We start from the raw sequence: 27,392 nt of genomic DNA, 5'->3' as shown, positions 1-27,392 counted from the left end.
ACCAGTAAAAATAATTTTATTATAATATATATGAACTCTACCTAATATTATATTTATCTTAATATTAACAATTCCTACACATTGATGTATATGCGCATGTTTGTGTGTGTAATCAAATTAAATAAATAATCATTTCTATAATATTTATTTTAAAAACATTTCTCCAAACAATATTTTCAAAAAATTTTAATAATTAATTTCTTAATTGCTTTCACCCGATATATCCATTAAATAGCATCATTTATATTGAATATGTAGTTTGCTTTCTTTTAAGCATGCATTAATGAACAATAAAATATATACTTTTTTTATTATTATGTTTAACTATAATACATACTTCCAAGTTTAACAATACTCGTTAATTCATAACTAATTCGAAACATCTTATAAAAGATTCAAATGAATTTGTTTAAAAATAATAGATATTGTATTTCGGTATGTGCATATAAAAAGTCATAGCACATATACGTATATATACACATGTAGCACATACATAAGTGGTATAACTGTGTGTTTCTCGTATGTATTAAAATTATTTAAAGATAAAAATTTCGATGTAAGGATTAATATGTTTCTTTAGGAAAGTATAACGTTTAGTGATAAGAAAAGAATATGATTTATATAATCACAATATATATGTGTATATACGATAAAAGAAATATTTATAAATTTCAGTAACCCAAACTAAAGTTATGTTTCTAAATACTTTTATACATAATTATAATAAAAGGATTAAAGAAATTGAAGCAACTATAACATTTAATATAATGTTAGAAGAAAAAAGTTTACTTCTTTTTTTTCTTTTTCTTTTTCTTTAGTACACTAAAGAAGTAGTCATATGTATGCAACAATGCACAAAAGGCATATGAACAGTGAAATTATTTGTCCTTTATGAAAATAAATGACAGCCTTTGTCATTTAATATTTTAATTTGACGTAAATAATCAAACATAGCGTCTGTAAATGTTCTTTATATGCAATTAATTCAATAAACTTGATTAAACTTGACTATATTTGAAGAGATTTACCTTTTTTTCTTAATTAAAATACACTTTTTTTGCAGTTTTTGTCTCGGATAAATTAATATTGAACATACAATTATAACAATATGATTGTAATGTGCACATTAATATACTGCAATACATTTTTGCAGTTACCATGAGATCATTAAGTAAATGATCATATGGAAATAGAAATCTGATTGGCATATGAATACTAATTAGGCTAGTTGCTTATCATTAAAATTACGTTTTCCAATGTACCGTATTCATTTCCATGTGTTCAAAGCGTATGTAGACTAACATCTACTTTTCTTTTTTTTTTTTTTGCAGCTTATATCACTTCATAATTGTCAGTAAAGAAAACTGTTTCTATAGAATGTTTTACAGGACTCTCGTCTTCTACTAATAAAACTTCCGTGATCTAAACATTAAAAAATAAGAAAAACAAAGAATTATTTATATTTTTTAAAGATACAGTAAACATATAAAATGTTTTGAAATGTATACGATACCTTTATTTTGGCATACGACGTCTTGGATGCAAAAGAAACATGAAGTGGATAGAAATCTGCGGGCGTTGAGGATGGGGCAAAAAATTCCATTGAACCAGACTTTGTCGAGGCATCGACTAATGGCAGCGACCATATTAATATATTTTTCTTTGTCTCATGCGTGTATTGTCCATCAAATGAGCTTACTATAGGAGTACATCCAATTGGAAGTGGAATGTTTATGTTTACGTCATTTAATTCAAGATCATCTTGTTGTAATTCATATTCAATGTTTACATCCCAACCCCCATCACTGCTTTCACTAGGCCAACAGTTTACTAAATAATTAAAAAATTAAGTTGTTAATAATTACTCGAATTAAAACAGATCTGTACATTTGTACAGTTTGTTTTCCGTAAGTAAAGAAAGGCTTAAAATTTTTAGCTAATTAAAAAAATCCATACTTGAAATTGGTAATGCTGTTTCATCTTGAGCTTGTAAACGCCACTTTAATACACCAACATCTGTGTTCAATGGGAATGGTTTAGTAGGTACTTTTAATCCAATTTGACCACGAGTCCTAAATAATTCTTTATCGACATTTGGGTGAGTTTGTAATTGAATTCCTCTTGAATCCCTGTTTTCAAGTTGGACACGGATACGACCCCACTTTTCATCAGAGATATGCAGTGTTACCAAACCATGTAACTCGAAGTGTTGAAGACCTCCATTATGTCCAATGCGTACATTAAGTCTCTCTTCTTGTCGTAGGTGAACACTGTTTATATACGGAATTAATTAATATAAATAAATATTATTTAGTATAATAAAGGAATTAAGATACATACGGTTCAGTATTAATTATCTGAGGACTGATTGGCACAGGTTTTGTTCCTAATGCTGCAAGTGGAGCACTCACAACATTTTCACCTTCTTCTTTCAATTGGTCAACAAACGAATCAACATCTCGAGATTTTCCACCAAGTTTCATTGCCCCTGGACCAGTATTGGCTGGCTTTCTACAATCACATAATATTTTTCTTTATATTTTCTTATGTGAAATTTAAGAAATTTGAAATAACATTGCAATTAAATGAACTCACTGTGCTGGAGTATATGATGGTCTCACTGTATCAGGAACAAAATTAGCAGTATCTCCAACCGTAGGAGTTGGAGTGAAACCACCACCGCTTCCGTAACCACTACCAAAACCTGGACTTTTGATACCAGTTTTCTTATTCGCTTCCATTCGCTGCCGTTGTAATTCTTTAGCTTTCTCGCGCATTTTATTTTTAGCTTCACGTTCTTGAGTCATTCTCACTGCACGATAAACCTTTTCCTCGTGAGAATCCATTTCTACAAAAGTTCTTATTTGCGCAAGATTGACACTTTCTCTATATCCTAAAGCGACGATTTCATCAAATGCAAATATTAAATTGAATGCATTATCTGCTATTTCAAGTTCATCCATCGAAACACAATATTCTGGGATCTAAAAAGATATTATTATTAATTTATGAAGTACAATGATATATAATACAATACTTACCACTCTTGCAAAGAGTCGTAAAGTTTCTAAATCTTCCAAGATATTGCTAGCCTTTGTTGTAATGAGTAGCATGTATACTTTTTCTAATGGTTGATAAACATATCTCACAGATTCTGTTTCAACAAAAGTATGCTGTTTACCAGAACTCATTAACTTTGGAAATGCAGCTAGTAATCCTTCGATTCTTGCTTTTGTCATTTCAACGAATTGACGGGAAATGATGGCTAAAAAAACAAAGCCATGTATTTGTATGTACATAAATAAGTGTCTATTCTCATATCTTTAAATACAATATTGTTCTTTTAATTGGTCTAATTAAAATAATTGTCAATAGAATACTCTTTCGTCCTTTTTAATATTCCTAAAATATTACTATCAAACTATGACTAATAGTGATAGATATAAATTTGTAAATGATAAGGTATTTAAACTTCATATCTACATTTGGATAATTTGAGAAAACCTAGTGTATTACAAATAAACACACACATGAACGTATGTATGTGTAATCATGCAATGATATTAAAAAAATTATAATTACTTTTTCCCGCCTTTGTGCATACAGCAGCAGCGATAAGTACCTAAAATTATAAAAATCAATTAGGTATATAATTATGATATGAAAATCTGTTTTACTTGAAAAAAAATAATTATATTTGGCAGTTGAAATCTACAAATGGAAGGTAATATTATATTTTACATGATATATATCAAAAACGATTAACAACTTTTAAAACATTTATATCATGTTATTAACAAATAATTATACGTACCATTTTAAGAAATAATTCTAACGCGCTACCTCTTTTATTAACCTAATGTAATTTTTTTTTATTCTTTTTCTTTTTACATAAGCCAATTTATTCTCCACATCACATATACAAATATAAGTAACGAAGTAGGGGGCGCACTGTGCTGACGTGTGCCATGATGAAATACAACATGAATTATACAAATAGGCTAGATTAGCAATAATTGGATCTTGTACAAATGAAAAACAAATAAAATATTAACAATTTATTTAATTCGTACTTTCCACTTTATAAGAATTGGCATTAATACGTATGTATATTGTATCCTACCTGTTGATTGTAGATGACGCCGCATTCGTTTAGTCCTTTGGCGCTCCGACTGGCGGTGGTGCAATCATTACATGTGATTGGACAGCCGTCCCGCCAATAGAAAGCCGCGACATCCCGGGCAGAGGAAAAAGGGACTAGGGAGCGAGCAGAGTCAGTAGCAAGAGCGTTTTTCGAGACATGGGTAGCGCGATTTGGAGTGCCTACGGTCATCACTACGGACCAAGGATCGCAATTCGAAGCAGAACTGTTCAAAAAATTGACCGAGCTATTGGGGTGTTCGAGAACAAGGTCTTCACCATATCACCCTCAATCAAACGGTATTTTGGAAAGATGGCATCGAACGCTAAAGACAGCGATAGTTTGCCAACTAGGAAAAGAGAAAAATTGGTTAGAAGTATTGCCAATAGTTCTTCTAGGGTTGCGCACAGCTTATAAAGAAGATATCAAATGCTCGACGGCAGAAATGCTGTATGGTTCAACACTCAAACTGCCTGGAGAGTTTTTCGAGGACAATCATTTACGAGTTAAACCGGAAATATTCGTACAGGACCTAAGAGAGCGGATGCGAAGAATTCGCCCTAGAGAGGCAGCACATCACGCAAAGAATGTACCTTTTGTGCATAAAGGGTTGCAGCAAGCAACACACGCCTTTTTAAGAGACGATACGATACGGCAACCGCTACAACCACCGTATCACGGCCCTTATGAAATTTTGGCTCGAGTTAACCAGAAGCTTTACACGGTGTTGGTAAAAGGCAAGCCATGCAACATTTCAATCGAGAGACTAAAACCTGCATTTTTAGATGTTACAGAATTCCAGCAGGACACAGCGCAAGCTTCGCAGGTCCCTGAGTTAAGAACATACCCGGGCGCTAAAGCCAAACAACGAGTCAACTTGTAGAACTCTGGAGGGGAGTACTTTGGCGCTCCGACTGGCGGTGGTGCAATCATTACATGTGATTGGACAGCCGTCCCGCCAATAGAAAGCCGCGACATCCCGGGCAGAGGAAAAAGGGACTAGGGAGCGGGCAGAGGTGTTAGTTACTAAAGAGAGCGGATTAAGAAGAGAAAGACACATGTACCCGTTGTAAAAGATTTGTTATTTCAACGTTGTTAAAATATATCGTTGTTATTTGTTACACGAGTGATATTAATTCTTGTTATCCGCCTACGTAAAACCTATAATTTCCCTATGCTATTATTTGGCTAATAGAGCACGCCACAGTCCAATACATAAGTCGATCTTGTTACAGATACTGTATAATCGATCTCCATATCGATAATGCATATCAAGCGTATATTTATTAAAATCTTGGATTTTTCTTTAAAACTGTAAACATGGCAACACCAATGTTCATACGTTTCTGTAATTTTCGTAATTTATTGAAAATTAATAACAATGTTCTTGGTATATCATCGAATACAATCCAATGTTTGGTAATTTTCAATTGATAATTTTAAATGACAATGATTGTAACGTTTCAATCTTTATATGATTTTAAAGTTAACCTCAAAATATAAATATATATCATATTTTTGTTTTACATTAGGAATCCTTCTTTCGTTTATCTAGTACACAACAATCTGAATCTTTGACAGATCAAAGCGGCATCAAAGTACTACATACAACCAAAGCTATCCAAACTTATATGAAGCGCATCAAAAAGCATGGTAATATCCTGATTTATTTTTTCTTCTGCCAATCATAACAAATTTCTATTTGTTCATAATAGAAATATATGCTTCATTATTCTTTTTATAGAGGAATTAATGGAAAAAGAAGTATTTGAATATGAAAAGGGTAAAAGACATCTTGCAAACATGATGGGTATGGATGCCGAACATTTTACACAAGAAGATGTTGATGTAAGTTGTAATTGTGTTACAATTTATGATTCTTTATGATCATTTTTTATACAATATTAATTACAAGTATATACATTACATCAATTGTAAAATTTTGCTTAGAGATCATTAGAATATCTTTTTCCATCCGGGTTGTACGATCCCAAAGCACGACCCTTGATGAAGCATCCAAAAGAAATCTTTCCACCTCAGAAGGTAGCTGAATTTTCTGCCGATGGAAAACCATTACATCTATTCTTTTTTATGATAACACCTGTCTATTACGAAACACTTCATGTAAGTAAGATTTTAAATAAACAATTTATAGGTTTAATAGAAAAGAAACATTTCTAATTTAATATCATTTTTAATTTATAGAGTATAGTAGAACAATTCAGAAATTTAGATGACTTAGAAGATAAGTTTATTAAATCTACCGGAACGCTTCCCAATGAAAATAAAATGTATGTAAAATAATATTATTTTTAAACGAGCGATAAATAAATGATAAAATAGTATTTTAAATATATTTTCTTGTTTTGTTATTTTCAGGGATCCACATGAATCGGTATGGATAACTAAAGTTCAACTAGAAAATTTATTGCTTGAAAAATTGTATGATGATCAAGTAAGTTTAGAAAAAGAACTTTGATACTTTATTTATTTCTTTCATAATAATTAAATAAGAAAAGATAATTATGTCTATTCTTAGTACGAATATTTTATCAAAACAATGGAGAAACTATTGAATCATCCGTTATCCCAAAGAGCAGAAGAATTTATCATGAAGTACAGAATAAAATTAACAATAAACACGAAAGACTACAACTTTTTGCCTGCAAGTATATTTTTTTATAATAAATTATGTATAAAAGAAAGACATTTATTTCATAATTCAGAAATAATAAATATATTATATTATATAAAATTTATAAATGTATTTTCTTATTTACAGATAATGTATACTGAGGATGGAAAACCATATGTTAAGGTTTTCCGTAAGTTTTGAAATATCTTTACGTAAATTATGTTCAATAAATTTCAACCAGTTTGGATACATTAAAAATAAGGTAGTAATGGCATTTTTTGTTTGTAGCTTGTCAAAGAAAATCTGCAACTGCCACGGTAACAGTGTTTGGTGAAGGTACTGGAAAAATAACTATTAATGGAAAGGACATCTCTTATTTCAAGGACATGCAATCTCGGCAGCAAGTAAGTTTTTGTTATGTTATATTATTACTTTTAATTCGATTATGACTGTGATCTAACAATAAGTCATATATTTTGTTTTAAAATATTTTAACATTCGAGTTTGAATTATTTCTAATTTATTTTTCTACAGTGACAAGTAGAAAAAAAGAAAAAATATATATTTATTCTTGAAAAATAATTTCTTTTGCATAATGTTATTTAAAAAATAGCATATTAGACAAAATATTGTTTTTTTTTTATGAATTTACAAACAAAAATAAGCTTAAAAAGTATACAAAATCGATTGCATGAAACTTATCAAACTATTCTCTATCTTATTTTTTTAAATTTATGTATTACCGTAAAAATGTCTAATTCATTTTATTTATAAAATAATTAAATATTACATGAAATAATTAGGCATTTTAGGGAAAACATATAAAAAATTATATATTTTAATTAGTCTTATGAAATAACTAGATATATGAAATAATGGTAGGTATATAGTTATTGTGTTATGACCGCATTATGAGTCGTCGTTTCGACTTTGTCAGTAGAAAGCCACTTAATTACAACAAGTTTGGCCTTCGTGACAGTTCCAATTACACAGTATCCCCTTTTTTAAACAAAGGCACCTTTTTGTTTTACATTTTTGGGTGCAGTGACAGCGAGTAATGCCTTGTTCATTATCCAAGGCTTGGTCTGATGCTACAGTTCGAAGAGAAGTGAGTTCATTAGGAATGTCTTCCAGAGCAAGTAGTTTTTCATGGCATAATGCCAATTGTGACCTAATATATAATTGCTTTAGTGCTTCATTCTGAGCACTTAATTGATGTAATTTTTCTTCAGTTATTTCTAAATCACAGGCAAGAACATTCCTTGCATTCGTTTTTCCTTTATCCACATCCGGCACTGAATTGTGAACACTATCACCAACGGCAGGATTAAGGAGGTTTGGGTCAGATACTAGTTTAATTTTTTTCGTCTGTTGTTCAGTGCATTCATTGTTTTCTTCCCTTTGTGTTTTGGGAGACTGACATTGTTCACAAAGTTTACACAGTAATGCATCAGTTGAAGATGAATTGGGAAGATTTGTAATATCTGCCTCACATGATGCACATTTTAAAATATTTGTACTGGCTTCAGTCTTTAAAGTTCCGATTTCAGAACTCTGCATTAAATTTTCCAATTCTTCTTCGGTGGTCAATGAATGTAATACAGACTTTGGCAATCCACAATTTGAAATCCCAACTTTTGGTGTACAACCAAACATAGCTTGATATGGACTCTGTTTAATTCCATTATGATAGGCTCCATTCTTCATGAATTGCACAAAACGCAAGCCCTCACTCCACTTTGTAGTTTTCTTATCATTCATCCAGGTAATCAGCATGTTTTCAATGTCCTCCTTGACTCTTTCAACGCTTCCTTGACTCTGACTATGCCTAGGTTTTCCATGAAAAATGTGCAATTCTGGCCACAACTCTTTTAAACTATTAATTATGGAATTGCAAAATTCCCGTTCATTGTCTGACTGTAAGAAACAAGGAGCTCCTAATGTAGTAAAAATATCGACCAAATTAAAAGCTACTTCCTTGGGGCATTTCGAGGTTAGAGGACGTAATAAAATGAATTTCGTCAAATGGTCTTGGTAAACAAAAAAGAATTTGTATTGACCATCGGGCTGTGACTGAAAATCTACCAAATCTAACTGACATCGACTATTAAATTGGTTACACACCATTGGTTTTGCTATTGCTTTTTTTGAACAGCCCTTTTTTTGTTGACATACATCACAACATTGCAAAAACAAGGAAATTTGCTGCTGTGTAATGTTTTTGTAACGTTTATTTAGTTCGTGAACCATTCGATCACGACCTGCATGGCCAATATTGCAATGGGTGGTATACAGCACTTCACACAATTCTTCTTCAGTCACGTAATATCTTATTCCATGGTCTATGACAGGGAAAATTAATTTATCAACTCCTCTGACTTGAATTACATCATAGTGCTTCAATAACCAAAAATCCTTTGGTTTTTTTCGTTTAGAAACTTTAGCACATTTTACTTCCTCCACAAGTTTCTTGTATTTCACTGATGACATATGCGCACTGTTAGCACTTACCGATAAAGATTTCAATTTTTCAGCGAACTTTTCCTGAATCAAATCCATTTCTACGAACTATAAATCTACTATTATAACCCTTTCAACGTTGTATGTTTAAAGTCGATAGAACAGCTCGACTAACAGAACATTGGTTTTTAAAGTACTTACAGAAAAAGGAAAAAAAGGATAACTACGAGTATTGTTGTAAATAAAAAAATTGACTAAAGACAGATAAAATTTCAATTTCATACTTTAACTACTTGCCTCCCGTGAACTCATATATTACCTAGTTATTTCATGAAACAGACAATTAAAATGCATAATAAAACTCTTTTTACATACTTTCTCTGAAACGCCTAGACATTTTATGTAATATCTAGTTATTTTATAAATTACCAGAATGATACACAGTAATATATACAGAAATTTTGATATAAGTATTATCAGTTTTACTAGAGTTAATAAAAAGATCACGGGATTATTTGCGTGATTATAATTACAAAAACGTTTCTTGATTCTTACGTAACGTAAGATCCGTGTACAATATAATGAACAAAGATGATTTCACCGGTCGGTACCTGTTTGAACCAATTGCATAGCTCGAAGATGTAGCGTGTTCGATGGTATGCAATAATAATTAATTCACTAGGAATATTATTATTAGAATATTTTTATATTTTAAACGTATCAAAAAGGATTTTACAAAATATATATTTTAAACTTAACAAAATGTAATAAAGAGAAAACGGAAGTAGTGACTAGAATTCAGTCTTTTGTCGCTGCTAGTAAAACGCGTGTGTCTCGCTCGGTGGTTGTAACGGAAGAGAGAGAATAGCAGTGATAATTCATATACGTGGTGTTTTCTTAGTTCTTTGGTTTCGTCACTAGAGGCGTGACGGTAAGAGTGCCGGTGGCGCCAAGCTTTGGCGTGACGGCCACAAAGACGACGATAGCAACGCCACTCAACTTTGCTCTGTAGAGCTAGAACCACGGAGCTTAGATAGAAGGAGCACGAACGTATAGTATCAGAAGTGTCCCCGAAAAGTAGAGCAAATAAAGTTTCATTACAGAGTGCGCTGCAACTGCCTCGAATCAGTTTTTAAATTTAGCGGTTAAAAATACTTTCACACTTTAACAACACTGTCCAAGTAAACTTATTTTTACACTTGTTTATGCTTACATACACCGCAACATCTCAACGGTTTTTTGTGACGTCACAGAGATTTACTTGCCCGTTGCGCTACTCTGGTGGTGAAAATATGTACATGTTATTTGATGCTGTTTTGGGGACACATTTTATACCAAATGCCCTATGCCGTGCGTGCTCCTTCTATCTAAGCTCCGTAGCTAGAACGTTGGAAACTAGAAATGCCATTCATAAATTTTCGTAATGAGATTTGGTCTTCTGCACGAATCCAAAACAAAGTACAAATATTCCCAAATGGCTTAATGCAAATAATTATCTTGTTTTTTAATATTTATGGACTGACAAGGAAACATTTTTTAATAAATGTTTCTGATCAACATTTATTTTTTTTATCAAAATATCTTTTAGGCAAAATAAGATACGCGCGATTGAAAGTAATGTGACGATAACTTTCTCTCTTTGGTCAGTGATCATCGATCATTTATATGGATCACGTTTTCCACAGTGTGGAAATATTATTATTATACATATAAAAATGATAAACACATAAAATACATGTGAATTATACATATAAAAAAAAGATATCATTTAGACTTTATTGATTGAAAATAGAATATGCGAACGAATAGATATAGATCTGTAGATATATAAAAAATTTATTACTTTTCATAGAAAAGATAAACATGTAATATAACACTGATGTTACATTATTGAATCATCTATCTAAGCTAGTAAGCAATAAAAATGATTCATATTTTTCGTTAAAACACAATTTATTTCTTATTTAATGGACTATCTTGAAAATCAAATTGACTAATTTCTAATATTATAAATTCTACTTGTCTACTTAAATATGTTAAAATCATGTATCTGAAAATAAGAATAATTTGATGATATCGGCGAATCGCGAAAAGATCCGCTTTAGAATCGGATGTTAAGGAAAATAAGAGAAAGAGGGCCGAGTTTATAACCGGTCGATCTTGCTATTCGCACCTTTGTATATTTCCGCAACTCTCTTCTGTATATGTGAAACGACGAAGAGAATTGCCGGTTTGAACGACCAGCAGGAACAGAGACCTACTCAGTTTCGATCGGGCCGTCCGATGGTACCGATCGAGTAATCAAAGTTACCTCTATCTTATTTTTTTATTCGCTTCAGATATTCTTCAAAATAGATGCAGTTTTCTGGATTTGATCATCAAGGTGATTATACTCCTTTCGAACATCCATTTACGATTGGAGTAACTCTCATTGAAGTCTCTTCTTATTTTATAAGGATATACACTCCTTTCTATCCATTTTCATTAAAATTATCATTTGAAGATATCGTAATTTCATTAATTTTATATTTTTAAATATATATTATCTGAAAAAAAATATACAGGGTGAGTCACTAATTTTTGCCACCAAGATAGCTCCGAAAGTATGATAGTAGCAGAAAAGTTTTTGAAACAAAAGTTGCATTTTACAACGGGGGAGGGGGCTATTATATGACGTTACTTTTTTTTCCTAGATGAAGTCACTTCCGAGATTTAAAGGTCAACTTTGTTTTTTTTAATAGAATGCTATGTTTTGGTACTTATTTTCTGATAACGGCTGTCGAGACGAATCCAATGATTTGTGATGATGCAACATTAAAATCTTTGTACAATTGTACAATTACAATACAATGATTGTATAATGTACAATTATGTATATATTTGTATGATTGTACAATTACAATACAATAATTGTATAATGTACAATTATGTGTATATATACGAAAATGGAATGTGTGGAAATTCTTTTAAGTAAAGTCATATACCATGTTGTTATTAAAATAAATTCTTATGTTATGACCACGTGATTATCGAGAACGTTCTTGTCTTTAATTCTCGTTAGAGTCACGAAGTAAATAATGTCAGTTCCAGTAGGTAACGGATCTCACGCGTCGTACTTAGCAATCTATTTGCCCGATTTTCCAATTGACATTCGTGTTGTACATATGTACATAAGTAACGCTTTACTCGCGACAGTTTTCAACGTCATATGGAGATAGGTACATGTAAGTACATATATATCTCACACGTTGCGTGTATGTACATATTTCAACAAAAGACTTTAATTTTATTATTACTCGTGGAATTGACAATAAAATCTTCTGAAATTATCAACATACGGTGGTTAACACGACTTTGCAATCTGCGTGTTACACTTTCAATATGTACCTGTATTTATATTTTTCTTGATTATTGTTTATTAACATTAGAATTATTTCGTTAATCCGTATAATCTGCAAAAGTTTTATTTTTAATCGAGCACACAATACCGTTCACTTTAGAAAATTTGTAAAAGTAGAGATAGAAAGAAAAGAGACAATATTATGTTTATTTTAGATGAACGCAAGGATAACTTGAGCTCGAACAATGGCTACGAGGCCAGGATGAGCGATACTTCAAGGACATTGATGTTAACATTACCAAGAAGAGAAACAGAAAGGAGAGAGAGAGCCGATAATATGAATGACTCGAATATAACTACACCTGCCTCAACTAAATGTAAAACATCGACCTCTTTGCTGTTGACACGATGGTTGACATCAAAAAGTCCTTCTTCGCAAGATATAGAAAGTGGTAGTTGGTCTTCGGAACGTTCAATGGATTATGGAACACCACCACCTGTAGAAGAACCACATTGTTACTCCATGTGTGTAAGCGAAAGTTCATGTACCGAGGAAATTAATCATTCCTTGCAAGTTAACAAGGATATTATACGAAATCTATTGGTTGAACATACGAGACAAATAGGAAGTAAATTACAAATTTTAGAAGATCTTGAACTGGGAAAGATCGACGTGGAAAGTAAAGATAAGATAATATCTTGTTATAAGAAGGAAGAGATCGATGCGCTGTTATTGCATGCCAGTTTTCTCGGTCGATTAGATTATATAATTGGCCTTGAAAAGTGTGGAGCTAACGTGAATTCCTCGGAACAAGAACACAATCTAACTCCATTGCATCTTTGCGCGTTTAGTAATTCATTGGCAGGAGTAGAGTACTTGATCGATCATGGTGCCAACGTAAATGCCGGTAAAAGTCACACGCCATTTCATTATGCGGCTTTTGGTAATTCCTACGAGGTAGCCCGGTATTTCTTACAGAAAGGTATATCCGAAGAATCGGCACACTCGGAAGAAACGGTACTTCATGTAGCAGCACGTTGTAATGCCTTGGAAGTATTAAAACTTTTGGCACCAAATAATACTTCGTTGAATCGATTGGATGCTAACGGTTATGCACCGATACACCACGTTGCTGATAGAGGAAATCCAGCATGTTTGAAGATACTTATACAAGCTGCTTGTCAAGTTGATTTGTCAAATAAAAAAGGTGATACAGCGTTACATCTCGCTGCCGAAGCTGGATGTCTCGAGAACATTGATCTGCTATTAGAAAATAATGCAAACGTTCATTTGAAGAATAACAGAAATCAAACTCCATTACATTTGGCAGCACGTTCTCATTGTTTAGATTCCGTCGAATTATTGTTAAGAAAGGGCCGTAGCGATCCGAACGACGAAGACATCGATGGTAGAACACCGCTTCATTTAGCATTAGGTAGATCATTGTTAGCATACGACGTGACTGAAACTCTTATCATTTCGAGGGCAAATGTTAATAAGGTCGATAAGTATGGTTATACACCATTGCACGTTGCTGCTTTAAATGAGTTATCGCAGTGCGTTGATATATTAATACAACACAATGGTGACCTAAGTGCAAGAACTAAAGGGGGTACCAGTGCATTATCAATAATTTTACGTAAGACACCAACATCATTGGAAGTATTCAAACAAAGATTAGACGCCTCGATCACTCTTCATCAGCATAGATTGGCCACCGGCGAGATCGAATTGAGACTTGATTTCCATCCCTTGCTACAACATCAACAGAAAGGAGAGATCGGTTATTTGGGTACTTTTGTTAAGGAAGGTTATAAAGAGATACTCGAACATCCTCTTTGTCAATCTTTTCTTCACCTTAAATGGCAAAAAATCAAAAAGTATTATATCGGTAGATTACTTTTCTACCTGCTTTACGTTCTCGTCCTAACCGCTTGGGTTATAACAGCCCTTGCTCATAATTGTTACAACGAGTCCCATGGTCAGGTAGATGATCCTAGTACACCCCTTTGTGCCAATGCCACAGGCTTAAATGGTTTTCTCTATAGGCACCCTGTAGTTTTAGAAGTCGAATGGTACGCCTTAGTAGTTCTTACTATATTAGAAGCTCTTAGAAAGTTAACAGGTATTTTGACATACCTTTCGATCAAACAATTCTTCACCCAAGCTGAGAATATGGTCGAATGGTGCGTGATACTAAGCGTATTTGCTACTTCATTCGTGTATACAGGTAGAACGTATACATGGCAAAGTCACGTAGGTGCATTCGCTGTATTATGCGGTTGGAGTAATCTCATGTTAATGATAGGACAACTTCCAATGTTTGGTGCGTACGTGGCAATGTTCACCAGCGTTCAAGCACAAGTCTTCAAACTCCTACTGGCATATGCCTGTCTACTCGTCGGCTTTACGGCCAGTTTCTGCGTTATTTTTCCACGATCGAAATCATTCAGCAGTCCTCATACCGGTCTCATCAAAGTTCTCGTTATGATGACCGGCGAGTTAGGTTTCGAGGAATTTTTCCCAGATAAAGAAGAAGGTGGTATATCGGTAGACGTAAGTGGTACTTCATGGATTCTACTTCAAGTATCTGCACAATTATCTTTCGTTTTATTCCTATTATTCGTCACTATAGTATTGATGAATTTACTCGTTGGTATTGCCGTTCATGATATCAAAGGTCTACAAAAGACAGCCGGTCTTGCCAAATTAGTACGACAAACGAAACTTATTTGTGACGTTGAGAGAGCTTTGTTTCTCGGTCTTTTGCCAAACAAATTGACGAAATTGTTATGGTGGACGGCTGTTGTATTGCCCTCACCATTACGTGCTATACTTACGGTTAGGCCATTAAATCCCAGAGAGACGAGATTACCTCGCGACGTTTTGACTTCCGCTTACAAAGTTGCTAAGGATAAGAAATTTTTAAATGGTACCTTGACTAGTAAAAAAAGTAATAGTACGTCTTACACATACGTTAAAAGCGATGGTTACTCGACCATGAGATGCCGCGTTAACGAAAATGATATTCTTCATGCGGACAATAATAAATTACAGGAGGAAATTGTGGAAGTAAGAAAAATTTGTGAGAAGAATCATCAGCTTATACAAGATCTTGTTATGGCACTTGCTATGGATAAGAGATACAATCGAGATCGGCAAGAGGATGAGAATCATTAGAGGGAATAGATTAGATCGGATCCTCAATCAACTAGAGATATTAATTGGATAATTAATTTCGTCTAACTCGTTAAAATTCCAACTACGATGGCGTGCGTTTTTATTGTTACCGAACTTCCTTTGCCTTATTTCATTTTGAATAATTTTAGCTCGTGGACTTCCTTCTACGAAATGAAACAACAAATTTTATTAATCATAGTCTTGTGTATCATACTTATTAGGTGTCAAATAGGTATCAAGGATGCCAATTTTTGACAACAATTCAGTGTAAAATTATTAAAAATATAATTGATTAATGGCACAAATGAAATATATATTAACTTTTATTATTATTAATTGAGATTTAATTTCAAAATAAATTAATTAAAAAAAGAATTTATGAAAAAAAGAAACAAATAAATATGATAATAATCAAATTGTTAGAAACGATTCTTAGATTTGTCAAAAGGGTAATATTAGAATAAAATATATTTTTTGATTACATTTTTATGCTATTATTAAGAAAACTCGAAATGCTTCTAATGGCTTATCTCTTATTATTCGAACGTATCGATATTATTTTTTTTAAATCGTCGCTCATCTCAGGCAACATTTATTGCGTTAACAATATTTTTATACTTATATGTATATACATAACTGTATGATATTTGATATTTGTATAAATCTTTATAATATATAAGTCAACGAAATGCAATGTATTTTATTTTTTTTTTATTTTTCTTGTATTTTTTTTATAGAACTTCAAAAAATTTTCATTAAGCGCTACTAGTTGCCTATCTGTGTTTCGTCCATGACACAAATATTATAAAAGATAACAAAACTAGATTAAATATTGTGCAAAATGCGATTGATCGTGTAGAAATTAAGTATAATATAAATAATAATAATTAATTTTTATATAGTAGAAAAAATAAAATATGTAATTTATGCGAAAGGTCCCATTTAAAATACTAAAAATAGATAAATAATTTAATTGATTTTTTATCTTGTCCAGAAATTAAACTATTAAAATAGCTATCACAGAAAATTTGGACGGGTTAGAAATTCTTTTAGAACGTTATTTTTGATATAGTTGTACGTTTCGTCCCTTTATTGGGACTTCATCAGCAACTGATACCTATATTAAGAGATAAATAATTTTACGCGTATACAGAGAAATGTTAACCGGGGAATACTACTGGAAATTTAGTAATTTATAAATCATTATCTAGCATTATTAAGCAAAAAAAATATCTTATACAAGTTAAATTCTTTATAAATTGTTGTTTCACATAAAAATGAAACACGAAGAAACATAAAGAAAGTAACTGTATGTCGTAAGACAAAATATATAATTGTGACACTTTACTTATTTTTTCTTTGCGTTTTCTTTATACGTGTTTTTAAAACAGCAACAATGCAAGAATGCCAATTACTCAATCACCTTACTTTACCAACGTGATTGTAAATATAAATTAAAAGTATTCCACGTAAGATTCGAAAATAAATTTTGGAAAGAAAGAGAGATCCGTTCAAGTTACATATCACGAACGTTTTACGACACATCAAGGCAAACTCTGTTGAATGAACAATTATATTGAGACAATCATCGTCCATGTCTCTAAAGGGAAATAATCTTAAATTATCTTGTTAAGGTAATCGTCACATATATATCTATGTAACTATCTTAATACACGTATCTATGAACATACATTCTTTTATATTCTTTTAATAAGTCTGTTTTACAATTTTGCCTAAAAGTTTTTAGGTGGGCCCAAAAGTTATTTAACTATATTGAAAATGAATTACTCTTTTTTTATATTTTCTAACGTCGTAATTATATTTGCGATTTTACAAGCCAGGCTTGTAGTTTTATAATCTAAGCAAAAATATAATATTAACCTGAAATGTTACAAATTTTGTAATTAATTTTTAATATCATCTAAATATTATCGATCCATTTAGGAATTTTAGAGCCGTAGATAAAAATCGGTCTATTGTTTTTTTTTATCGTTAACAATTCAGATATTGATTCAATCAAGTTCCATTGTATAAAATAATAGCGTGCAACTTTAATCAGAATAATCTTACAATTAGCTGTAAAAAAGTATGTATGCAAATACCTACGTACATATCTATAAACGATCTATAGAAAGTACCATTCATATCATGATTTGTACTCTAACGGAAATACATTTGATATACGTTAAATATATCTCACAATATGTTAATTAATATAACAGGACACTGTTATAATGTTAATAGTTGAAGGACACTTCGTATATGGTATTACTTTTACGTAATGAGATTTAATTTCTATCATTGAAAGTAATGAAGAGAAAGAAATATATTTACTTAACAAAATAAGACGAATCTTTCATTTCTTATTTAAAAAAAAGTAGTTAATTTTATATATTACTCCAAGTGGTCAACGGGAACATTTTATTTAGCATTTTTTAATCTTTGTAAATAAAAATTTGTATTTTTTTTTTCTTTTATATTTATCAATATTTTAAAAGCACATCTTTCTTTCAAAACACTCAAGTTTAACTGCCCATTTCTTTCTTTAACAAATTTTTTTTATTATTCAAACATCGATTTGTTTACTCAGCCTCTTTAATAGTCACATAAACGCACATCCTTCTTAAAAAAAAAAAAAAAACAAGAAAATAGAGACATCGAAGATTGAAGATAGAATAGATTTAGCATGACATTATGTTTTTAGATAAATGTCAGAAAGTGTGGGTGTTCGGAAGATAAAGAAATATGTCTGGAGAGAGTATACTAGTAAGAGAATAAAATTAAATATTCTAGAAACCTGCTCACGTGTAGCACCAACTTTCAGATTTATTCGATAAAACGCAATGGCATGTTAGATTCGTAATTTTGCTTTTAAATAGCACGAAATTATTACAAGGACGTTGAGTTTTTTAAATATTTACAAATACGTGTAGAATTTTTTAAGGTCATGATAATGACTTGACTTATAATAACATTCCTAAAATCATTGCCAACGATTGACTAATAGCTTAATTGCAAATTAAGTATACAGGTTTAGATCTTGAACTATGAACAAAACTGAAGGTCTGTTATGTGTTAATTCCGACTAATTATATTTTATTTCTTTTCATTGTTAATTTATTTTCAAGGATACATAATCGAAGAAATGTGACGTTTTTGATAATGGAATGTTTATTGCAAGTTCATTCTTATAGTTGTGGAAAATATTTTTAAATAAATTGGCACATCTTGAGAGCATTGTCATGTTGCTGTTGGTGAAAGGTACTAACCAAGATCGAAATAGAAATTTATAAAAGAAATAAGGAGATAACTATCTTGTAATAGATAATACACCAAAATCAAAAGTACTTCAACCGAAATTCTTAATTTTTTTAAATTAAGTATACTTTCTAAACATTTGATAAACAAAATTAGACTAAAAATCTGAAAAGAGATTAAATAATTTTGAAAATTATCTAATCATTTTTCGGCTTACCAAAAACATTTATTATTATTGTTAGATGGCATTACCAAATCCTGGCAATGTTCCTGTCTCGTTCGCAATTTTCTCGTATCTCATTTCGTTAAAATATGAAAAATATTTGCAACAGTTAAAATCAATTATTGAAATAAATTTATTTCTAATAATGCGCTGGTTAAGAAGATGTTTTACGAAAGAGAAGATATTTTTTTTATGTTTTAAATAAAAAAGAAAAATATTTAAAGGCAAGACAGTGACGATAATGAAAAAAATATGCATAATTAAAAATATGCGCAATGTACGTGACTATATGTTAAAAATAATGAAAGTACAAGAGGAAGATAATAAATGATCTATACGCATTTTTTCTCTTCATAGTTTAAACACTTATGAAAAAGTCTTTGAAATATTGTTTCAGTAAAGACACTCTAAACTTATAAATAAATATAGCTATATTAGAAAAAATTCAGTATTTGTATAGATGATGAATATACCATAGAAATAGTTAAATATTATTCATGTAATTTGATTAATCATCATGCATAATCATCATTATCATCATATTTATTTTGAAAATGAGAAAAAAGGGAATTCATTTTTATTGTAAAAAGAATCCTTTTCTTTATATTTAGTAAAAAAATTATAAAATTCTTATATTATATTTATACAATTAAAAAATCCTCTTCTTTATAATCATTGAAAAAAAAATTCGAATTTTTATTATTAACATAAAAGTTTTTATCATCAAAAGAAGATTCTCTACTTTAAAAACAAAAATTCTCGTCCTTACATTTTCTTTTCTTTTTAATCATAAAAACATTCCCTCTTTCATATCGATTATTGATCCTACTTCTCTTTATATTTATTTATTTTACTTTATCTTCTCCCACCGCAAGAATTCTTAATATTACCACCTTTTTATTTCTCCGTGGATTTTGTCGTCAAGCGAAAGACCAATTCTTAGGGAGTAGTATTCGCCAAGCAATCGTACAAACCGGTCGTGCTCGACGTGACAAGTTAGCCTAAGGCAAGATCTATTGAAAATATAACAATAGGTGATACGTGAAACGTTTTCAACTAATCTACACATACATATTACAATTGTTCGCGCGATAACGAACCATTGTTTATAAAAAAGAAAACAAACCATTTGAATCTAACTTAATTATCGATTTTTGTTCACTTAAATCGATGAACTCATTTTACTGCTTTAATAACAATTCCAAAGACAATAATATAATAGGAGGAAAATAAAATTAACACCACAGAACGAATTAGTATTTAATAATCATAACAATTTTCTCTTAATCATTCTAACATAGTCATTTTAAATTCGAGTCAAGGAAAATCTAAAGATGCGGAAATAAAATACATTTTCTCAGAGATTGCATTCATCCTTTGAATAATTCTTTCTTAATAAATCAATGAGAAAAAAAATTCCTTTAATTAATTATCATCGAAAATCATTTATCAAAACATGACCATTAGCATCATTAAGAATTAATTCTTTCTTGTATTTTCTCATTAAAAGAAGGTATCTTTTGGCAAGCTACCAGTAAAGAGAAAGTGGACTTTCTTCAGAGTCGTACCAAGAGAAAGCAATTTTGTATAAATTCATCAATTTTATTCATAGAAAGAAATATCAAAGAATCGAAAATATTGATTAAAATATTTCAGCGCACGAATAAAGTATAAGGACTCATTTGAAATCGTTCGAAAGTAGTTTTGAAACGATTTCATTTAGATAATCGGTATCGAAGGAGAATAAATGAATTTGAAAAAAAAATAGGAGAAGAGAAAGTAAGTAAGCAAAAGCAATCGTCTCTGTTGAATACTGTACGTTAGCTAATCGTATGACCCTGTCCCGTTAGGCAGTGGTGTTCAGTGAAGTTCACGGCCAAAAACACACGGGGTCGCTGAGTTCTGTAGTTGCTGAATCCAAGCGATAACGTCCTAAGTTCTATATATAAACTGCATATACCTCTCTCTTCTTCTTCTTCTATCTTTCTTTCTCATTCTATCACTCACTTGGACTATCCTCAGTATACCATCGCAATGTAACGCAGAAACGATATAAGTCACTCGGCCGAGTGGCACCGGTAGTCGCGTGTAGTTAAAACGATCTTAAACGACTTTGGGACGTGACGCGATAAACGAAGAAAACGAGAGACAGAGACAGAAGTAGAGAACTGATTGAGATGTTCCGTGGAGGAGATCAAGAAGAAAGATAAATACGTAGTGGTCTGAGTTTCGTTCACATCGAAAGTCAGCTAGCTGGATATCTTCTTATAGTCTTTCAAAAGAAACTCAAAATAACATTTTCTAAGTGGAAAATTAAGGTTTCCTGTTAATATTTACTAGCGAGATTGAAGAAACAAAGATGGACAACATAAAAGTACCACCAAGTTTTATAAAGAACAACAACAACAATAATAATGAAGGAAGAAGAAGACTTTACTCAATGTCTTGTTTGAATGATCGTCCCAATGGAGAAGATCCTTTGTCCGTGAGATTGGCTTCAACCTACAGGTCAGCAAGATATGGACACGTTACCGATTATTGTCCTGAACAAATCGTGGTAGTCGATGAAGATTTAACAACTAATTCCACGATTAAACACGTCGAGATCGACGCAGGTGAACCACCGCCAGCAGATGAGTCTCTTTTCTTCGATAATTTGGAAGCTTTGAGGAACGTATTACGCGTAGATGGTAGCAATATCAGATCAATCCTTTGGTCCATCTTAGGTATGACCGAGATCAAATTGTTGTTGGAAATGGAAAAGAGTAGTATTGTGCCACCGGAAATTTCATCAACTGAGAATTTGAAGAACCTTGCTTATATTTGGGCATGTCATCGTGGCCTTTCTCATCTATTACCTAAACTCGAAGAATTGGGCGCTGATATTAATTACATCGAGCCGTGCACTGGAATGAACGCTATACTCACTGCTTCCTTGAGTGGTAACGTGTCCTGTTTAGAACATCTTATCGGGAAAGGTGTTGATGTTAATAGTGAAAATTCAACTAATCATTACACCTGTCTACACTTTGCGGCTGCTGGAAAATCAAGAGAAACGACCATTTTACTTTTAGACAGCGGTGCCAAGTTAAATATATGTGCTTATGGGGAAATAGTCGAACCAGTACTTCACTGTGCCATTCGAACAAGAGCAATAGACGTGGTTAAGGTGCTCCTGGAACGCGGTGCTAGCGTTGTTGAAAAGAACCATCTTGGAGAAACTCCACTTCATGTTGCTTGTTTCGTACAATCGATACCCTGCGTCGAACTTTTACTGACTGTACCAGGTAGTAACATTAATGCTGTTGATCGTACGCACAGGACGCCATTACATTTTGCCGTTATGAGTACAGATTCTTCGGCAGTATTGGTCGAACTTTTATTGAAGCATGGTGCCTTAGTCAACGCGGCCGATCGAACAGGATTCACTCCACTTCATATAGCCGCTTTGAACGAACAATCTCATTGCGTGGATACTTTGATTTGGGCAGGAGCTGATGTCAGTGCTACCACCAGTGCAGGATTATCAGCTTTGAACATTATACTGAGAAAAATACCTGAGTCTCTTCAAGTTTTTCGAGAAAGACTCGATGCCTCTATTAGACTTAGACGGCCGGTACCACACAACAGAGAGTTTGAAATGAGATTACACTTTGACTTACTCTTTCCGAGCAACAATCAATGCGAAACCAGTTTCATCAATACTTTCGTACAAGAACGTCGAAAGGATCTACTATCTCATCCATTAGTCATGGCTTTTCTTCATCTCAAATGGGAAAAGATAAGAAAGTTTTATTTGATGAGGATCTTTCTTTATGCCATGACGGTTATCTGCATGACTACTTACGTTCTAACAGCACTCGCATACAAATGTTACAATCACGATGATTATCCAAGTTCGAAAATCTGTAACAGTAAAAGAATATCAGGCTTTCTATTCAGAAGACCAGTCATCGAGATCGAGTGGTACCTTTGTCTCGTGCTGACCTGTGTAACAATACCTAGAAAGATATTTGGTTTTATGGTTTATAAATCAGTGAAACAATATTTCTCGAACATAGATAACGTACTCGATGGTATTGTTATAGTAAGCGTTTTTGTAACATCATTCGTTTACACGGGAAAGACATACGATTGGCAAAATTACGTCGGTGCATTCGCAATACTTTGTGCCTGGACAAATCTGATGTTGATGGTCGGACAATTACCTGCTTTTGGAACATACGTTGCCATGTTCACTCATATACAATTTGAATTTGCTAAACTTTTACTAGCTTATTCAGGATTATTAATAGGATTTACCATTAGCTTTTGCGTTATTTTCGTTGGGGAGCCAGCTTTTGGTAATCCTTTTACTGGACTTATCAAAGTCCTAGCAATGATGGCTGGCGAGTTAGACTTTGAGGGTCTTATTAATCAAGCGGATGCCGACGGTCCTTTCGTAATATATCATCCACTGTCAGTTTGTTCTCAAATCCTCTTCACTCTCTTCATCGTTTTCGTAACGGTGATATTAATGAACTTATTAGTCGGCATCGCTGTACATGATATTAATGGTTTGAGAAATCATGCAGGTCTTACCAAATTGGTACGTCAAACTAAATTAATTCTTTTTACTGAAATGGTACTGCACAATGCTTCCATACCATACACATTTCGAAAATGGATGACCAATCATAAAATAGACGTGGAAAATCGTAAACACGTTCTCGTTGTAAAACCATTAAATCCTTTGGAAAAACGTTTGCCCAAGGATATATTAAAGGCTGCTTACGAGATTGCACAAAAGAATATGCCATATATCAATGATGACAATATTAGTCTTAGCGACCATGTAACTTGGATGAAGCAACAAAGTGAAGAATCTTCCGAGTCTGGCTTGAAATTGGCTATTGAAAAATTATCAACAAGATTGAATGCTAATGAAGAAACCATAAAGTCACTTAAAACACAATTGTTACATACTAACGATATGTTGGAGGATATTGTTAATCGTCTTGCCAAGGACAAAAGTATATGAGTTGGGCAAAGTGTACGTGAATATGAACACATAATTACATAAATTATACATATGTATGTATGTATGTATGTATCTATGGATTATTGTCATATCTATTTGCCTCTTTTATTAATAGAAAAATTAAACAAACACTCGAAAAAACTCACTTAATGTATTATAAAGACTGATATATAGGAAACCGATTCTCAAGATGATTGAGAATATATTTGAAGAATATATATATATTAATGAAAATTTAATTTTTCTTTTCTCTTTCGTCAGAAAATTTTTTGGATAATTTATAACGATGACGTTGTTTTGTGAACAAATGTTTTAACAATAAGGTATAAATTTTAGTAGCTACATATATTTTTTGTTAAGATTTAATTTTCATTAGTATAACATATACCTCACCTTATTCAAATTTAGATACATACAATAGATGTGGTAAATAAAATGTAACAATTTGCAGGTAATATTTCCATTAATTTTTACGAATATGATTGAGAAAGTTGACATCGAAGCCGTTGTCGAAGGTGGAGGGTATACTGGACAATCGGGTGCAATAAGGTGGGGCATTGCGTGGGGTCTCCGAAGTTTCGTTACTCCTGAGGTTGTACAAAATATGAAAATTGGTAAGATATTAAATTATGGAGAATTATAATTAAGTAATTATATTTTATTTAATTTGTATTATAATATTAACAAATTTTTAACTTTTTAGCTGGATTGTTGACGAGAGATTGGAGGATACGTGAAAGAAAGAAATTTGGCCAAGAAGGAGCAAGAAGGAAATTTACGTGGAAGAAACGTTAATTTTCGAAATATCTTTTTTTTTTTAATTATAAAAATCATATAATTATATCTCGCATGGAATAATAGATTTAAAAAGAAAATCCTTTACCTTTAAATTAATGTTGTACCAAATAATATATATTATTTGAATATTAATGTACATCGGATACAACAGTTGGTATATATTCATCAAATGAAAACATTTATAAATATTAGATAAAAAAAAACTTCTAATTTTTTTTCACAGTATTTAATACATTTGATATCTTGCGATAAGTTTCATTTTACATTTTGCTTAGAGGTGTTAAACCAAGTAACTTCATCCCTTGTGCAAGGACGTTTTTTGCTACATGGAAAAGAAGTAGTCTTTGATTGCTAATATCTACGGTTTCACCTTTAACTTGCAATGTTTCGAAAGCTTTGTTGATAGTATAGCTGCATAAAATAAATATTTTTAAGTACATACTTATTAAAAAGCATTTATCATTATTACTTCGTATATGACTAACCTCAGTTTAAAAAGATACCCAACTAAAATGCATGGTTCTAAATCCAGATAAGATCTTAATACTGTATTTTCAAAGTTACTAATTATACATATCAAGTCATCCACTATTGGTTCTTTCAAAACTGACGGATAGCATTCAGTTGGAAGAGTAACACCAGAGTTTTCTTCTAAACTACAAAGTCGACAATGGACATACTGCAATTTTACGCCAGTATCTCCTTTTATCTGATATTAAAAAAAAAATATATTCTTATAAATTATTACAGAACTACTCATTTTTAAAAAAGTAAGAATTATTAAAAAAAATCTCACATTAAATGCTGTATTCCAATTGAATGTATAATCTCGTTGTCTCTTTTGTTTTAGATCATTAATTATTATAGCAGAAATTCCTAATATATCTGAACTGTTATCGGACGAATCCAAAGAAACTTTAGTTGCTAAAATAGATGACGTTTTATAATTTCTTTTAAATAATGAAATTTTCGCTCAAAATAACAGGCAATGTAAAAATCACTTACTAGGAGATTGAATTTGCTTTTCTCTCGCAACTTCTTTGATTTCATTTAAAATATCTTTTAAAAATATAGCTGTACCTTTTCTAGTACTCATACCTATTACTCGTCCATATCTTATATGTTTTAATCTTTCCGCCCAAGATATATTCATTTTATGTAATATTTCTATTAGATTTGTAAAATGTTTACTTTGTGTTTGATCAACGACATAATACATCACATCAAATTTATATTTTTTATACCTGTCGATAGCTGCTCCCACATCTCTCGTTAAATACAATGACGTTCCATCACTTTTAATAATAGGTATAACTTTATCTGTATCTAACTGTATTACTTTTCTATTTTCTTTATCGTATTTCAACAAATTCATATTTTCCATTAACTTTATTATTTGTTTTAGATTAGTTTTTCTGTACATAGATTCCCAATGATATTCATCAAAAGTAATACCTATTCTACCGTAAGTTTTTTTTAAATCCTCAATTGTATATTTTCTAAATAATTCCCATTCTTCGTATGCAGTACTTTCTCCAGTTTCTAATTGTCTAAAGATTTCTCTAGCTTTATTAGCAATACTAATATCATTTTCAGCCGATTTATTGGCAAGTACGTAAGCATTGTACAAACTTCTGATGGCGTCATCTTGTATGTTCTTGTTATCAAAATTAGACATTTCTATACCAACCTGAGTAAAGCCATATTGAGTACCCCAATCACCTAAATAATTTATTCTCTTCACATTATTACCCAAATAACTATTTATATTGGCAACATAGTTTCCTATAATGGTTGAACGTAGATGTCCTAAATGAAATGGTTTTGCAATATTTGGTGAACTAAATTCAACTATTACATTTTTACTGCCATCGATAAGTATCGAAGAAGCAGCTTTATGGTAATTGCTTTCGAGAAGCCGCTTAATGTAATCTTCTCGTAATACATCAAAAGATAATATATTCTTTTCAACAGTAATATTGTTTAAATATGATTTTGTGTCAGAATTTAATAAAGTTTCAATATTGTTTCTGAAATTATACTGTTTTGTTTGCAATGGAAGTATAAAAGAAAATACTCCTGGTTGTCTTTGTTTCATGTGTAAACAAGAAATTATATTCATTGCATCTTCTGCATTTTTTATAAACTTTGTAATCTAAAAATTAATATAATATTAATTTCTTTAAAAAAGCTGGTATATATATATATGTATACACACACATATCACATTTGAATATGTAACATTTATTTAAAAATCTCATATACCTTTTTATATAATACGCGTCTTATATTAATAGTCATTATAATATGATGTTTAATTAATGTTTATTTCATAT

At 31.5% G+C, this 27,392-nt stretch overlaps 4 protein-coding genes and 1 long non-coding RNA gene across 10 annotated transcripts; 3 read left to right on the top strand and 2 right to left on the bottom strand.

Moving 5' to 3' along the window:
- Nucleotides 1-801: 801 nt before the first annotated feature.
- Nucleotides 802-4,215, bottom strand: LOC122521334 (coatomer subunit delta). The gene is made up of 9 exons (XM_043641980.1): nt 4,124-4,215; nt 3,815-4,022; nt 3,583-3,622; nt 3,042-3,265; nt 2,596-2,984; nt 2,341-2,511; nt 1,957-2,270; nt 1,514-1,830; nt 802-1,422 (listed from the first exon to the last, which is right to left on the bottom strand). Exons 2-9 carry the CDS (start codon nt 3,815-3,817, stop codon nt 1,333-1,335), a joined length of 1,548 nt encoding a protein of 515 aa, XP_043497915.1. The 5' UTR covers nt 3,818-4,022; nt 4,124-4,215; the 3' UTR covers nt 802-1,332.
- Nucleotides 4,216-5,204: 989 nt separating this feature from the next.
- LOC122521335 (28S ribosomal protein S9, mitochondrial) lies at nt 5,205-25,501 on the top strand. Of its 5 annotated transcripts, XM_043641982.1 has the most exons (12): nt 5,205-5,295; nt 5,377-5,560; nt 5,674-5,794; nt 5,886-5,989; nt 6,092-6,265; nt 6,347-6,432; nt 6,521-6,596; nt 6,681-6,806; nt 6,924-6,966; nt 7,065-7,180; nt 24,710-24,872; nt 24,962-25,501. In XM_043641982.1, exons 2-12 carry the CDS (start codon nt 5,462-5,464, stop codon nt 25,051-25,053), a joined length of 1,200 nt encoding a protein of 399 aa, XP_043497917.1. In that variant the 5' UTR covers nt 5,205-5,295; nt 5,377-5,461; the 3' UTR covers nt 25,054-25,501. The 5 variants fall into 5 exon arrangements, with proteins under 5 accessions (XP_043497917.1, XP_043497919.1, XP_043497916.1 ...); XM_043641984.1 differs by lacking the exon at nt 5,205-5,295 and having other exon boundaries at nt 5,354-5,560; nt 5,697-5,794; XM_043641981.1 differs by lacking the exon at nt 5,205-5,295 and having other exon boundaries at nt 5,354-5,560.
- On the top strand, nt 11,324-16,030 carry LOC122521331 (transient receptor potential channel pyrexia). 2 transcript variants are annotated; one of them, XM_043641977.1, is made up of 2 exons: nt 11,324-11,619; nt 12,792-16,030. In XM_043641977.1, the coding sequence occupies exons 1-2, from the start codon at nt 11,592-11,594 to the stop codon at nt 15,755-15,757; spliced, it is 2,994 nt and encodes a 997-aa protein (XP_043497912.1). In that variant the 5' UTR covers nt 11,324-11,591; the 3' UTR covers nt 15,758-16,030. The 2 variants fall into 2 exon arrangements, with proteins under 2 accessions (XP_043497912.1, XP_043497913.1); XM_043641978.1 differs by lacking the exon at nt 11,324-11,619 and adding an exon at nt 12,133-12,460.
- Nucleotides 19,906-21,653, top strand: LOC122521337. Its single transcript, XR_006304740.1, has 2 exons — nt 19,906-20,272; nt 20,749-21,653. It is a non-coding gene; the product is annotated as an uncharacterized LOC122521337 (long non-coding RNA).
- On the bottom strand, nt 25,149-27,392 carry LOC122521332 (probable arginine--tRNA ligase, mitochondrial). Its single transcript, XM_043641979.1, has 5 exons — nt 27,322-27,392; nt 26,062-27,211; nt 25,853-25,980; nt 25,542-25,765; nt 25,149-25,467 (listed from the first exon to the last, which is right to left on the bottom strand). Exons 1-5 carry the CDS (start codon nt 27,355-27,357, stop codon nt 25,317-25,319), a joined length of 1,689 nt encoding a protein of 562 aa, XP_043497914.1. The 5' UTR covers nt 27,358-27,392; the 3' UTR covers nt 25,149-25,316.

The sequence above is a fragment of the Polistes fuscatus genome, unplaced genomic scaffold (genome assembly GCF_010416935.1).
Source record: "Polistes fuscatus isolate 324 unplaced genomic scaffold, CU_Pfus_HIC Scaffold4, whole genome shotgun sequence".
Taxonomy (NCBI): Eukaryota; Metazoa; Arthropoda; class Insecta; order Hymenoptera; family Vespidae; genus Polistes; species Polistes fuscatus.
This window is presented reverse-complemented; position numbering and strand designations above follow the sequence as displayed.